Source organism: Microdochium trichocladiopsis, assembly GCF_020744255.1.
Source record: "Microdochium trichocladiopsis strain MPI-CAGE-CH-0230 chromosome Unknown B0I36scaffold_8, whole genome shotgun sequence".
Lineage (NCBI taxonomy): Eukaryota > Fungi > Ascomycota > Sordariomycetes > Xylariales > Microdochiaceae > Microdochium > Microdochium trichocladiopsis.
The window spans coordinates 250,923-265,604 of NW_025763551.1; the positions used below are offsets into that span (position 1 = coordinate 250,923).

General features: G+C 57.3%; 5 protein-coding genes across 5 annotated transcripts; 3 read left to right on the forward strand and 2 right to left on the reverse strand.

The window, feature by feature from the left end:
• Nucleotides 1–396: 396 nt before the first annotated feature.
• B0I36DRAFT_329012 (putative serine esterase-domain-containing protein) lies at nucleotides 397–2,408 on the forward strand. The gene has a single exon (XM_046154663.1). The coding sequence runs from the start codon at nucleotides 693–695 to the stop codon at nucleotides 2,022–2,024; it is 1,332 nt and encodes a 443-aa protein (XP_046008950.1). The 5' UTR covers nucleotides 397–692; the 3' UTR covers nucleotides 2,025–2,408.
• Nucleotides 2,409–3,443: 1,035 nt separating this feature from the next.
• Nucleotides 3,444–4,226, forward strand: B0I36DRAFT_228189 (DNA glycosylase; the record flags this gene model as incomplete). The annotated part of the gene is made up of 1 exon (XM_046149110.1): nucleotides 3,444–4,226. A coding segment is annotated over one exon (783 nt), but the record flags the coding sequence as incomplete, so codon positions are not given.
• Nucleotides 4,227–5,527: 1,301 nt separating this feature from the next.
• B0I36DRAFT_248391 (uncharacterized protein) lies at nucleotides 5,528–5,935 on the reverse strand (the record flags this gene model as incomplete). Its single annotated transcript, XM_046150378.1, has 2 exons — nucleotides 5,528–5,602; nucleotides 5,789–5,935. 2 exons carry the CDS (start codon nucleotides 5,933–5,935, stop codon nucleotides 5,528–5,530), a joined length of 222 nt encoding a protein of 73 aa, XP_046008952.1.
• Nucleotides 5,936–10,077: 4,142 nt separating this feature from the next.
• Nucleotides 10,078–10,519, forward strand: B0I36DRAFT_329026 (uncharacterized protein). Its single transcript, XM_046154665.1, has one exon. The coding sequence runs from the start codon at nucleotides 10,195–10,197 to the stop codon at nucleotides 10,396–10,398; it is 204 nt and encodes a 67-aa protein (XP_046008953.1). The 5' UTR covers nucleotides 10,078–10,194; the 3' UTR covers nucleotides 10,399–10,519.
• Nucleotides 10,520–12,319: 1,800 nt separating this feature from the next.
• Nucleotides 12,320–12,745, reverse strand: B0I36DRAFT_365408 (uncharacterized protein; the record flags this gene model as incomplete). Its single annotated transcript, XM_046159128.1, has 1 exon — nucleotides 12,320–12,745. One exon carries the CDS (start codon nucleotides 12,743–12,745, stop codon nucleotides 12,320–12,322), a length of 426 nt encoding a protein of 141 aa, XP_046008954.1.
• Between the last annotated feature and the right edge of the window lie 1,937 nt (nucleotides 12,746–14,682).

Genomic DNA, 14,682 nt, shown 5'->3' on the forward strand with positions numbered 1-14,682 from the left:
GGTGCCTTAAATCCGCCCACGTGTGAGTGTGAGCCACCTGCATGTCCTATTTCCGGCAGTTGCGGATTGAGGATGATCATGGGCATGGAGTTGGGAGAGGGACGGCTCGCATTCCAACGCACCGTGGTCTTCGGTCCAACATGGTCTCCGAGAGCCGGGTTCAGCACCATTGGCCAACGGGCCAGCAATCCATGGATGCGTATGCACCTCGTAGTTACGTGCCTACCGGCGTTAACAAAGCAATCAAGTGTTTTCCGCTAGTCCTGTCGTCACCACTCAACCACTCGGCCGGTGGTCGCATTCGCTCTCGCAGTGCGTGCCTGCCAGGGGCTTCAGCCAGGCTTCGGCAACACCGCGCGCCGCCTCAGCCCACGTAGGCTTCATAAATACGTAAGCCCCTCAGTCCTTTCTAAAGTTGTTCCAGTCCAGCTCTGGTTCCCATTCCCCGCCCATCTTCAACAATCTCGCCATTGACACCGTCGCCGAGCATTTCGCAGCCTTAGCCTAGTGCCGCCTGCATCCTGCTGTCGCCGATCATCCCAGCTAGGCACAGTTGCCACTATCCAGTCGAGAGAGGAATCGCCTTCTAGAAGCGAGCGCCCAGGCCAGACAAGTGCTTATCCTCGCCTGCCACCCACCCATAACCCACCCCTTCCAATCAGAACAGCAATCTTTGCGTGCGGCCGCTCAAAATGGACTTTGAGGGCGGCACTCCCGCCGCAGATCATCTCTGCGTGCTCGTCCACGGCCTCTGGGGCAATCCCAGCCACATGCACCAGGTCGCAAAGGCCCTTCGCAAGAAGCACGCCGCCGACAAGCTGCATCTTCTCCTCGTCAAGCGCAATCAAGGCAGCTTCACTTACGATGGCATCGAGCGCGGCGGCGAGCGCGTTGTCGCCGAGATCCAGGAAGAACTGGCAGCCATTCGCAGCCGCGGCGGCAACATCTCCAAGATCAGCATCGTCGGCTACAGTCTCGGCGGCCTTGTCGCCCGCTACGCCGTCGGCCTGCTTTATGCCAAGGGTATTTTTGACGAGATCGAGCCTGTCAACTTCACCACCTTTGCAACCCCCCACCTTGGTGTGAGAACTCCGCTCACAGGTTGGCACAGTCGCCTCTGGAACGAGCTCGGAGCAAGGACGCTGTCCATGTCCGGCCACCAGCTCTTCCTCATCGACGAATTCCGCGACACAGGACGGCCCCTACTGGCAGTGCTCGCTGATCCCCAGTCCATCTTTATGAATGGTCTGCGCAAGTTCAAGCGCCGGACGCTGTATTCCAACATTGTCAACGACAGGACTGTGGCTTCCTTTACCTCTGGCATCATGAAGACAGACCCTTACACCGACATGAAAAGAGTCAAGGCCAACTATGTCTCTGGCTACGAGGATGTCGTTCTCGACCCCAGGAACCCCGTCACCCCGTTGGCTTTGGAAAAGGAGTCCAGAACGCTCAAGTCAATGACCGACTCCACTGTTTCGTATGCAAAGAACATGCCCGTGTTCGCCTTGCTTGCCGTGCTCATCCCCATTGGAGTCGCTGGCTTCCTCGCCAGCTCGGTCTACCAGACTGTCCGCAGCTCAAGACGCATTCGCCTACACGAGCTGGGCCAGGCTGGCATCAAGGTCGCAGATTACCGCGTGCCCTTGCTGATCCGTGAGCTCCGTGCGACCGCCGAGGAGACATACGAGAGCCTCAACACTGCGGCGCATGAGCAAGAGTACCTTGCCTCATCGGACGAATCTGAAGACGAGTCGCCGGCGCGGGGTTTTGACAAGGCCGACGCCGAGATTTTGTCGCTGGAGCGCAAGCAGTCGCACCAGCCGCTTCCGACACTGGCGCTGGCCCCAAGCCAGTTTACCATGATCAACAACCTCGACACCCTCAACTGGAACAAGTATCCTGTGTGGATTCACAACGTTCGCCACAGCCATGCTGCCATTATTGTGAGGTCGGAGGTGGCGAGGTTCAAGGAGGGATATGTAGTGTTGTCGCACTGGCTCGACGAGGAGTTCATTCTCTGAGATGCCCAACATGATCGCTGTTACAGGTCTGGCCGCTTGTATCTGCTGGACTTTTGATTTGGGGAGTGCGGCGCATTAGCATCATAGCGAGCGTGTCTTTACTAGACTTTGTGGTTCTATCATTACTATATCAGCAGCTTAGGAATCTGCAAGTCTCCTCCGAGTTTCCCCCGGATGGACTATATCTTAATCCCTCAGTTGTTAAGCCATTACCGTGGGCCGAAATTGCTTGCAATCTCGTAGGCAGACTGTGGCAAATCAGATAGAGTGTCTCATGAAGAATTCCATCCATCCACTTTGCAGCGTCGGGAGCAGACCGGAGCATCGATCTGGACTTCCTCCATCCCTCCACACTGCATCGTGTGGCACCTGGTATTAGGAGTGGGGCATTTCCCCAACGCTGGGTTGCAGGGGTCTGAGAGCGTGGCTTCTGGACCCTTGGTCTTCTGGGCCGGCTAGCAGCCATTGAACTTTCTTTTCCCTTTTGCACGAGCTCCTTTTCATCCTCATACAAACTCGGGTGCTCCCAGAGACCATCGCACTACCCAACTCGACATGAAAGAATCGTCTTGACAAGAAAAGGCATAGCATCCTTTTCCTGGGTGCCACATTCGGGGCTGGGATACCGTGTTTGTCAATACGGCGGCCGCCAGCACCGCGATGAGGGCGTCCCGAATATCCCAGGAGGTGGGCAGGATCTTTGGCTCCGGGGCCAACAGTGGCAGCAGTGGCACAGGGGCAATGACGACGACGGCGTCATCTGGGCAGCAGGAGCTGCGGCGGAGTTCGAGGTCGTCTGCGCTCGCACGGTTTGCCTACACCGGAGGTGCTGCGGCGGTGGCGACAGACGGCACAAAGGCAGCATCCACGACGACTTCCTCGCGATCCTCACGGCGCGGCGCGGCGACTTCCCGCGCGAGCACTGCGACGGCGACCACGACGCCGGATATCGAGGATGTCATACCGGACTTGGCCCAACAAGACGAGGCTGGGGCGTCGAGAAAGCGCAGGCGCATCACGGCGACCGCCATAGCCACGATCAAGACAGAACCTCGGGCTGCGGTGGGAGGTTCCCCAAGCCGGGCTGCTCGGGGTACAGCCACACGGACCAGAATCACACGCGGCGTGGTGAAGAAGGAGGAGGAGGAAGTATCGGAAGAAAGCGACGCCGCCAGTCTCTCTGTCCACAAGCGCGACGCTACCGACGACCTGGACGACGACGACGACGCCGCGTTCGCACCCTCTGCCTCTGACAACGAGACAAAGCCCGTTCTGCCCATCCGCCGAAAACGCGAGCGCAAGCCGGCCCGGATAGCACGCACGACCACGACCACGACCACCACCGCCATGGCCAGCGACGACCTTGGCTCCTCTGCAACCACCACCACGAGAACAACCACCACCACTACTACTATCCTCCCTCCCGCGCGCTGGGAAGAGATGTTCGCTCTCCTCCACAAGATCCGCACGACTCCCGGCTCCCCCGCGGCGAACGCGGCCGTGGACACCATGGGCTGCGAGCGGCTCGCCCTGCCCACCGCATCCGCGCGAGACCAGCGCTTCCAGACGCTGATAGCGCTCATGCTGTCCTCGCAGACCAAGGACACGACCAACGCGGCCGCCATGCACCGCCTGCACACAGAGCTGCCCGCCGCCGCGCCAGCCTCTTCCCCGTCGGCCAACCCATCATCTCCCAGCACCACGCCGGGGCTGAACCTCGAAAACATCCTGGCCGTCGACCCGGCCAAGCTCAACGAGCTCATCTGGGCGGTGGGCTTCCACAACAACAAGACAAAGTACATCAAGGCCGCGGCCGTCATCTGCCGCGACGCCTGGGGTGGCGACATCCCCGACACGTTCGAGGGCCTGGTCTCCCTGCCCGGGGTCGGGCCCAAGATGGCCCATCTCACCTTGTCGGCGGCCTGGGGTCGCACCGAGGGCATCGGCGTGGACGTCCACGTCCACCGCATCACCAACATGTGGGGTTGGACCGGGAAGGCGGGGACGAAGCAGCCCGAGGACACGCGGAAGGCGCTCGAGGCGTGGCTGCCCCGCGACAAGTGGCGCGACATCAACTGGCTGCTCGTCGGCTTGGGGCAGACGGTCTGCGGGCCCGTCACCAAGAGGTGTGGAGAGTGCGGGATCGGTTTGGCCGGCTTGTGCAGGGCGGCGGATCGGAAGAAGATTAATGCTGCTAGGCGGGGCGGCGCCGGCGGTGGTGCTGGTATTGGCGGTGCTGGTCTGAAGGGCGAGGAGGAGGAGGAGGAGGAAGAAGAGGACACAACGAAGAAAAAAGAGGAGGATGTCGAGGGAGAGACCAAGGGTGGAAGCCTTGTTGACGTTAAGCATGAAACCCTGGGAGTGAAGAAGGAGGAAAAGGGCCCAGTGGCCGGGAACACAATCATCAAAGAGGACGATCACACCGCCGCCGGCGCCGCCGACGACGACGACGGAGAGAAACGTCTGGCCATTCAGGTAAAAAAGGAAGAAGGACAGGGACAAACGTCTCCACTCGTTAAGCGGGAAGACGCTGCGACGGCGGCAGCGTCTGCTGGGGAGGACGTCAAGATCAAGATCAAGATAGAAGAGGGATGACATATAATAATGAATATGGGATGAAAGGATGTATCTTTCTGATAGTAAACTCCTAGATTCGCTGTTGTGTGGAGTGAACGTGCTGTACGACAAATATATCAAGAGAAGATTTGGTGATGGTATGGTTATCTCGAAGTCTAGGTCTAAACTTCATGATCTGTAACGCTCGATTCACCAAACCATGTCACATTTTTATTTGGTTTCCGGATCCGTGTTCTGATATAATTGGAGGCCTTGATATGGGTAGAGTCAGTTTGCAGGGTAGGCAGTCGGCGTTTGTCATGGCAGTCGAGGGCTGGTGAAAAAGACGGCTTCGCATATCTCGACAACGTCACATTGTAAAGGGGATATTGAGCTGCATGTAGCCATCACGAAAAGGTGCTGTGTATTGGCTTGATATGTTCTGTCATTCATAGATAGAATGGGGAGTCTATGTACAGTGCGGTCCTAGAGGACTGTTTATCCTCTACGGGAACGCAACATCATGGTACTTCAACCATGTTATAACAAGTAGTTGTCGACTGTTCCTTATCGAACGGCGGGTCTCAGAGCGGTCATTCTGATGGACCGTCGTGAACCTGTCGACGGTGGCGTTCGTACTACTAAAAGGGCTGCAGAGAGCATGGCAGTGGTGCCAAAGCAGAATATGTGCAGTTGATCGGGCTTCCTGATATATACAAATGATCGGCCGCAGATCAGTGGAAGTGAATTGCTGGTGTGTGGCAATGGCTTGACTCCAGCAGGCGTGTGTGTATGTCGTCGTCCCGGTCGTCGTGAAGCTTGATGGAGGCGCTGTGCGCGGCACTCGTGCCGCAAGAGCCAGCAGACAAAAATGCTGCTGTGAGCGCCTTGATGCGCACCCGGTACAGACTGGCATGGCGACGGTGACTTGTATGTGCGGAACGAGTCTATACACCCCGGATTACGTGTGTCCGCTCAGCCTCGAGCTGGGCGGCGTTGCGCTGGTGTGACTCCTTCTTGCACTTTAATCATGGCGAACTCACGTGTTAGCCAAATGTCTGACCTCAGGGAGTGCAAAACACTTCGCAACGCTTTGCCATGTCGTGGCTGTGGCTGGGATCGACCAGATGCTCTTCTGCGAGAACGTCGGCCAAGCCCACGAGCCACCACTGACCATCGCTAGGAAAGGGCACAGCAGAGTCACTTACGTCTTCCAGGCCTGTGCACTTGTGGTCCTCGAGCAGACGGTGCTTGGCACAGTAGTGACCGTCGCAGAATCCGCAGTCGCCGACGATGCGCTGAGCGGCAGCTCCGCACTCCTTGAAGGTGCATCTGGGCTTCTTGGGGCCGGCCATTTTGAAAAGTAGGCGGGTGTTGTTGTTGTTTGGTGAGTGGTGAATGTATCGTGCAACACGCCGCTTGTTTGTGGCGTGGTAGATGACGTTGCTGGAGACGACCGGGGTTGTGGTCCGAAGTGTTGGTTGTGACGGTAGTGATGAGTGATCAGGGAATGCGACTTCGGCCGAGGTGGGCAGCGTCAGGTAGGTGGGATCGGCTGTGGGAAGGTAGCTGGCTTGACAGAAGGAGCAAGCAAGAACTGAGGGCAAGATGTCAGCCGGGAGGACGAGCAGAGGCAGGTATTTATGGAATCACGAGGGAGACACAAGGCTGCAAAGGAGATAAGCCGGAGGGCCTTTATGCAAGGCGGACCAGAAACAGCCGGGTGCCTGAGGGCGGACGAACGAACACTCAGGCATGATTGTTGGCATTGCAGCAGCGCACCGGCCAAGGCGGCGGCGGTGGGCTGGACTGCGGCGGCATCTCCAACACCAAACGAGCAGGGGTCGGGTGTCAAAGAGGGCAGCTGATGGCCCAAGTGGTTGGGCCACGCTGTGGGAGGGAGAACCTACCTAATACTGGCTTTGTGAGAGGGTGCACCGTAAGCACACGAGAACGCTTGCTCAGTCAAGCTGGACAAGGTGGAGGTGTAAGGGATAAATGAGTCAAGTGAAGACAAGACAGAGAGGCAGCAGTTTTCAAGGCCAACATATAACAAGATCAGAGAAAAAGAGGGCTTGGGGTCCTGGCCGGTTAAGAAGGACGGAGAAGTGGATGGATGATGGCGATCACAAGTAGGCACCTAGGTTGCTTATGGGGCGAAGCAGCCACCAGCAGAGCGTGACGTTGACACTGGCTGACGAGCGGATGATTCTGGCTGGGCACCGCGGCTACGGCCTCGCTCGCTCCAACCTCATCCAGTCACTCAAGGCGAGTGAGGCCAGCGAGCAGCGCGAAGCGGCGAAGGCACGGGAGCGGCCAGCCCCCCAGGGGTCCAGTCTGGCCGGTCCACCCACGCATGGCCACGGGACCTGGCCGCCCACTGGCGATGCATGTGCAAAGGGTCCTCTCCGATAGGCACCGCTCCACGGACGGCCTCCGCCATGGCCTTTGCCTTTTGACCGCCTCTGGCGACCATTGCCGTCTCTGCTCTGCTCTGCTTTGGGCATCATCGCATGTGTCCGTTGTCAGCACGGCCAGACGTGCTGTGCCATGGCACCAGCCTGCGAATCACGGCCCTCAAGCCATCCCGCTGCCTTAGCTGGGCTGTCTAGCACCACGAGCATGCCCCATGTGGTGCTTGTCGGGCGTACCGGAAACTGGGCGGTGGGCTGCTGGCAGCTCCAGGTAGCCGTGGCGATGACGAAGGCGAGGCCCAGGGGCTCCGAAAGCGGGATGGCGAAATTGGCGGGAGGTGATGGAGTGCTAGGCCCGCTGGGCTCCGGGGGGCTCGAGGCTTCGCGCGCGCAAATGCAGGGCGACCAGGGGCGGGCGCTCCACCCCAACCTTAGACCATTGTCGACATCCGCAGGAGCGCTTCCGGCGGGCGGCTCCACGCTGGTGCCAGGCCGGTGGGCCGTGACGTTGAGGCGCCGCCGCTCTCTGACTCGCTCGGGGCCGGCGGCGCTCGCTGATGGTTGTGCGCATGGGAGTTTCGTCACCGCGGAATCTGGCATGCCCGAGACAGGCGGGCTGGCTAGGCTGGCAGGCGCATCTGGGCAGCAGGCGCGAAACCTTGTCATGATGGAACTGTTGCGCTGCTCGAATGACTGGCGGTGGCGCATGGGCGGTCGGCCGGCGAGAGCGCGAGCGAGAGACAATGTGACGAGCATGTTACGAGCCAGCCCTCCCTCTCCCAAGGTTGAGGCGGCTTGTGGAAGCGCAAGATTGTGCAGTCCGCGCCCCTGGCTACGCTACTTAGATTGACTCTTTCAGAGGCGACAGTCTGCTTCTTCACCTTGGAAGGAGCGATCCACGGTGCACACACACACCCCAGCCAGGCCAACTATCGATATGCCCATGCCCATGCCCATGCACTGCTCGTGTCAGTGTCTGCCAATCCGACCCGACTCAGTTGTCGCCAGGCTCACGCCCAAGACACACACACACGATCAAGTTCCTGGTTCGCATACTCTGGTCCAGCCACTGCGCCGTCCCTGTTACCCCAACTGGCCCCGGGCCCTGCAAGCGACACGAGACATTTCCTTGCCGTCTTCCCCCGACCCGACGTGGCTCGCTTCCGGGCTCCATCCCTGGTCGACGTCTGCCTCCACTCCTGCGACACGTTGGACGATCTCGCGCCAGCACTTTGCGCCTAGCAATGCACGCGAGGGCACGTTCTATGCAGAGCCCTTGCCCCGGCCCTGAACCTCGATGATCTGTCGATAGCCAACTGCGGGCTCCAGCTTGGACCGCATGGCATTTGCCCGCCAGACGGCAAAAGCAACCCCTGTAAGCGCCAGCCATGGTCGCCATTCCTCTGCACCTGCGGCCGGGCCACATCCCATCGTCGAGGTCATGTGCCCGCATGCTACAGCTGTTTCGCCCGCCGGTCATTATCTGTGGCTCCCGATCCTCGATTTCCTGGGCGTCCATCACGAGTCAGCTAGCGATTGAAGACTGCATGCACCTTTGCGCCTCTGGTGTGTGCGGTCCTCTGCGTCGGCTCACAGTCCGCTGGCTCGGGCTTGTGACTCCATCATGAAAGTCACACATCGAGCGAGAGCATCATCTTGCCGGATCGTCCAAACTCAAAAGCAACCGCTGTGCCGGGTCGGCGGGTTGAGTCTCCAACGCGCGGGACTGCTCGGATCGGCGCAGGACCACCTGTTGAGGCTGACCGTGGCTTTTGTCCATTTACTCCAAATGCTGGGCCAGTAGTGGCGCTGGTCAGACTAGCTCTAGCAACACGCCTCCTGCTTTAGAACCTGCCCAAGCAGCGATAAGGACCTAGGAGGTTTCTAGCTCGTCTCACGCACCAGATGTCATGGCAAGCTCGTGATGACAGCGTCTTTTCCGAGAGTGGCGATGCTCATGCTTGAAATCCGCGCGTTCGTCGTACGAAACAGCCTCCGCAGGACAAGGCGAGACAGGCAGACAAACAGGCAGGTCTGGACTGTACTCGTTGCACGATTAATGATCCATGTTGCCTCAGGGAAATGCATGTAGGCATCCAGCACCGGCTTGAGTCATTTGAGACACAGTCATCTAGACTCTGGAAGGCCGGCCACTTGCCGCCATATTGCCGCGCCCCGGAGCTTTCCCCGCATACCATGGGACGTCCTGGGAACTCTATAACGCCAGAACGGGAAGGTTGAAAGGGGCTCCGCCGAACCCCCACCGGTCCCGCTGGGCAGTTCTACGGCGCTCCAGCCTCAGGTATGCTTATCATGCGTTATATTAGTAGTCTTTGCTTATCGCATCAGCTGATGGATTGCTGTGTCAGCGACCTGTGCGTGCGTATCCGGGAAGGCCAAGATCAGAAATTGAGCCGGTGTCGTGCAGATGAGAGAACCGCCGAGCAGTAAAGTGGCCCTCTCAACACGTCCTGCTGCTGTCAGGCATGTCAATGAGTTGGTGGAGCGAGCACGCCATATTTGAGCAACGAGCTGGTCGAGGGTCGTCACTTGATAGCAGAGGTGAGATGATGGTCGCTGCAGCTCATCGAGAGATGAAGAGGTTTGTTTCATGATACCTCGCCATCGACCATATCTTATGCTTTTTTGTCGTGACTTCTAACAGAGTCTGAACAGTAAATCCTGCCCCGATTGGGATCGGAACGTGATATTTGTACCTGTCCACTTTGTCAAGTGCTCGCTGGCCGTGATACCGAGAGTCTGGGCAAGATTGGCACCGTTCAGGAGACGGAAATTTGCTATGCAGGCTAAACGAGAAACTGAGATTTGTCTCTGGACTCACAGTAATATGCTGGTCTCGGAAACTCATGAAGAAAAAGGTCAGAGTGGCTTTATACAGCACCATGGATGGGCATAAGAAACACGTGCGATTGAATCTGGCCTTCGCAGTGTGTCAAGCGCCCGCGAACTCGGGACTTGACACATTCCACGGAGCGTCTTTTCGGTTTTCAATCTGCCAAGGAGTCCTACACCGGCAATTCGTTTTGACTTGGCCTTTATTCCTCACTTTTGTTCTGAGTTTACGTCTTTTTCTTTTCTGCATTCGCTACAGGTGCAGCGTTTGTGGACTGCTTGTCTATGCGAGGAGGAGGAGCGGGGAGAAATTGATATCGGCTCCCTGCTTGCTACTTTTCTACGGCATGGCATTCTACTATGCATTACAATGGCTCGACATATTCTCAATCACTGATACTCCCAGCAAAATGCAGCAAAGAAGGAAGGCCATGCGGTGTCTTGTGTGCCAGTGTCCTCAGGCTATATCCTCCGCACTACGGACTGGCTGTCTGGGCTACGCAGCGCAATTTTCACCCTCACCCTCCCCGTCTACATGGGATGGAGAATAACTGACTCTATTGGTTCCTGAGGGCGCTGTACGTTATGAAGGGAGATCTCACGATGTCGAAAGAAAAGTAGAATTCGTCTGGTTTCACAGTATTCGAAGTCCCCGGAGTCGGCATTGGAACCTCCGCCCCCCCCCCCCCACCCCCACTCCCCTCCACGGCAACGCACTTATGTTTACATTGAAGCTTCATTATCTTTTCAGTTCTAATCTTTCACACAATCACTCGCTGGACCTCTGAAAATTGGAAGGGAGAACTAACACGGCAACCCTCTCCCTCGCATGTCGCATGTGACACGGTTTCCACGAGATCCAGCCTCAACTCCGCGGTGCGTAGGTGATCTTGCGTCCCCAGCAACTCCTTTTGGAAGTTCCGTGTTCCTACACATGGCTTTTCTTCTTCTTGGGGCCGTGAGTATTCCTCGGCTGGCTTGGTGTGTCGTACATCGTAAGTTGTCCGGGCTTGATGGCACCATGATACAGTCGATGCTGATCGGTGAGAGGGCTCAGCGTTTGTTCTCGTTACTCTGAAACTTAGGGGCCGCCGCGGATTGATGAAGTAATCACGTTTTCACAAAAACCCACCCCAAAATAAGCCGTGCTTCGCTTTAACTGGCAAATTTGATTGCGAAGGGGATTAAAAAGGATGGCAATATAAGGAACCCCCCCCCCCCCCGACAAAAACCCAAACGACTGCACCCCTGCCTTGTCAGACCATAAGACACCCCGGCTTACAATCAACGTGAACTACCTCCATTCACAATTCAGGACCACCTGTGACTCATTGCCCATATTTTCATCCAGTCCGTTCAATCCAAAGCGTGTGGTATATCGCATCCTCACAGATTAGTGCTCCACTTGTAGACTCAAAATCAACCTCATTCCGGAAAAAAGACACGACCTCAGGCCACGACATGATAGCATCTCGTCCTGCTCAACTGTTTTCCAGATCAAGCAACGTGGCTATCGAGCAGGCTGGTGGCACAGAATGGCCACATTTCGCCTGACGTTATATACCTACCAGCCCCCGAAAGCCTCTCGAAACAACAAGAACATAGAGAGAAGCATACATATAAACATTAAAAACTCGGCAGATTAATCAATACCACACCCCAGAATGGGAGATTTGTGTTCAGCGATAGCCAAATGAGATTCAGAGGCGCTGCGGTCTTCAAGAATCTCCACTCCTGGGCACTTTGGCTTATCATCACCCGGGATCGTTGAGCGCGGCTCGCTGGCATGTAGAGTAGAAGTTGCCAATATATATGAAGAGTATAGGAGTGATGGAGGGTGTTTAATTGCTAAAAGATTTTGCGTGATCGAGAGGGTGCCAGTCTTGGTCCACTAAGACCTTTGATTGAATAGGCGATAACTCCAACTAGTCAAAGAGAAAGACACGACATGGGATGGCTTGAGGTTTTCTGGCTAGATGGTGGGCACGAGACAAGTGCTCAAGCACGCTCCCATCCAAACCGCTTGCCTCCTGTAAAGCGTGCTGTGCTCGAGTTCACTGGACGTTAGGCGGCACGGTCACTTGCAGAAATCCAACTTCTTCATAACGATGATTCTCAACTATTTCTAGAATCTGTATTAGACGAATAACCATTTTTGTTGATGTGAGTACCTGCTAATCGCGATACACCAATAATTCTCCGCCGTGCTTGTTCTGCGCCGGGATGAACCGAATTCCCAGAATCAAACCCAGTAAAACTCCTCGCTGATAAAATGACCGTACCAATGTTCATGCTGATACCCAAACATAAGAAATGTCGTAGTCGTCGTTAATGTGTTGTGCGAGGCTTTGCCAAGCACTTGTGGAGAGGAGTGTTACGAGATGGGTTCAGCACCAGTCTCCTGAAAGTCGGATGGTGTGCTACCTTTCCCAGAGGATGAAGAGAAAGCACCTCGAGATGCCGAGCCTTGTGCTAATTCCCGCGCCATCTGAAAATGCCCTTCCGCTTGCCTTTGTCGCTCACACTGGAGGCCGATGACATGGGACGTTCGAGCTCAGCAGCAGCAGCGGACCCCAACTGACCGTCCAGCTGAGGCTGGCTGACCCCAGTATCGTGGTGGGGAGACTCTGTCTCTGCCTCGCTAGAGAAGATTGTCTCGAGCTGCGTCACTTTGCCGTGGCTGATTGTCCGCCTGTGCTTGGCGAAGAGAAGGTGCTTTCTGTGGTTGATGGCGAACTGTGGGTCCACGTCGTTGGCCTGGATGATGGCGAACTCGCCGGTCTTGGCCTCTGGGTGCCGGCGAGAAGTTGTATTATTCACAAAGCTGTCGGGAAAGCCAGTATCCCAGTCCAGAGTGGTGTGCTGGCTGCTGCCCGAGCTGATGGAGAGGTTCGACATTGTGGCTGGTGATGAGGATCGTGTGGATGACAGGGTTGATGTTGATGACGATGATGCTGATCGACGGGGCAATCTGTCGGAGACGAGCGTCGCTAACCTGTTCATCTCCAAAGTGTTTTCTGCAGTCTGCAGTCTGGTGGCACCAGGAGCCGAGCTGGTCTGGGTGAGGGAGGGGCGGCTCTTGCTCGTCCTCATATACTGGAAGCGCCAGGGACCAAGAGGTTGAGGCGTGACGATGCGGAGGTGGGTCTGCGGTGCCGAAAGGCCGGGATCCCCTCTGGAACGTGTGGTGGACAGCGATCGCAAAGGCTCGTCTCCGGCAATTCTGCGCCGCGCGGGATCTTTTAAATCTGCAGCTAAGGTTCTACAGGCAAGACAAGACGTGCCTCTAGCCGTGCTGGGGGCGAGCCAGGGCTTTGAGTTTTGGCGGAGTTGCGTGTATCCCAGCAGCACGCTACCGTCAGTGGCTTTGAGGAGGGGTGTCCACAAGCTTTCTTTGGCTGGTGCCTGTGTAAGAGGTGCCTGTCAGCAGCAGCCACATGAGAGAGCACAAAGAGCGGTGCCAAAGCTAATCTCTGAGGTGGCCGGCATTCCCGGACAAGGCGTCACCACACCTGCGGCAGGCACCGCCCTGGCAAGATACAGGAGCGAGAACAAGCCGGTGCCTGGGAGGACACGCACGCCGCGGGCTGGGCTGGGCTGAGCCTGGGGCAGGTGGCGTTGGCAATGAATTGCGCAAGCCACCACCTGCACCAGCACCACATGGCGCTACGCGCGCCACGGGCCGCCATAGGACACAGCGACAGCGACAGCAAGGCACAGCACCGCCCCCGGTGCGGCCCTGTCCCGAGTCGGCACTGGCGTGGGCGCTTGACAGGGCGAGGTGTCGACGAGGAAACATGGGAGAGACGGCTTACGCACGACGGAGGTAGGGCACCGGCAATCCGGTGCCGAACAGCACGCGGGGCCGGGAGCAGGGGTGCTGCCCTGGCCTGTGCCCGTCCAGTCAGTCCAGTGGCCACGCAACTGTGACGCTCGACGAGGGACATACAAAGTTTCGCTGCTCGCAACACGACGTCGAGTGTCGTCCAGTCGGGCACAGCGGTGGCAAGAAAACAGCTCTTTGTGGACGCGGACCCGTGGGAGTCTGTCTTTGGCCGGATTTCGACTGCAAAAGCTGCGATGCACTTTGGCGAGAGTGAGACGACAAGGGAAAGGTGGTGGTAGTAATTGACAAGGGGCAAAGGTTACAAACACAGAGACAAAGAGGGGAGAGAAGCCGCGAGGCAGCCTTTGTCGTGGAGGGCGACAAAGAAGAGACGGACGAGCGACACGTTGGAGTCTGTGAGACGGAATGCACAAACCTGCTGCACGAGGTCCAGAGCGGTAGTACCAGACATACAGTAGCTTGCTGATTCACTGTGCAGACGGCACCGCCGGCAGCTCCTCGTCGTCCTCTCAGACGACAGCACTGAGACGACGTGCATGCCGTGTGACTAACTGGCTCGTGTCTCTCAACATTCTGCCTGCACCCAAGCACACCAGGCCTCCACGTATTGGCTGATCGTCCCCTGGATCGCCGGCCTCCTCTTTGCGTCTATTGCCTACTGGCAGACCCTTGCATGCTACCTGAGGTATGCTGCCTTTTGCCGGCAGTTGCTCAACCGCCACCCAACCTTGCCAGTGTCGATCAAGTCTGAACTTGAACAGCTAGCGCCTCGTAGAAATTGCGACTCTCACCGCACCGCGCAGCTGTCGGTTCTATCGTCAAACAGCGCGCCAGGAGCAACATTGAACCCGCCCGCCTCTGTCGAATGCCGCCGTGCTGACCATGACGACGCGGCCTACCAAGTGAAACACCACGGGCACCGCACATGATTAAGCATTCCCACCACTGGACCCAGTCTCTGCATGTCTCACCAGGCGAGTCAAACCAG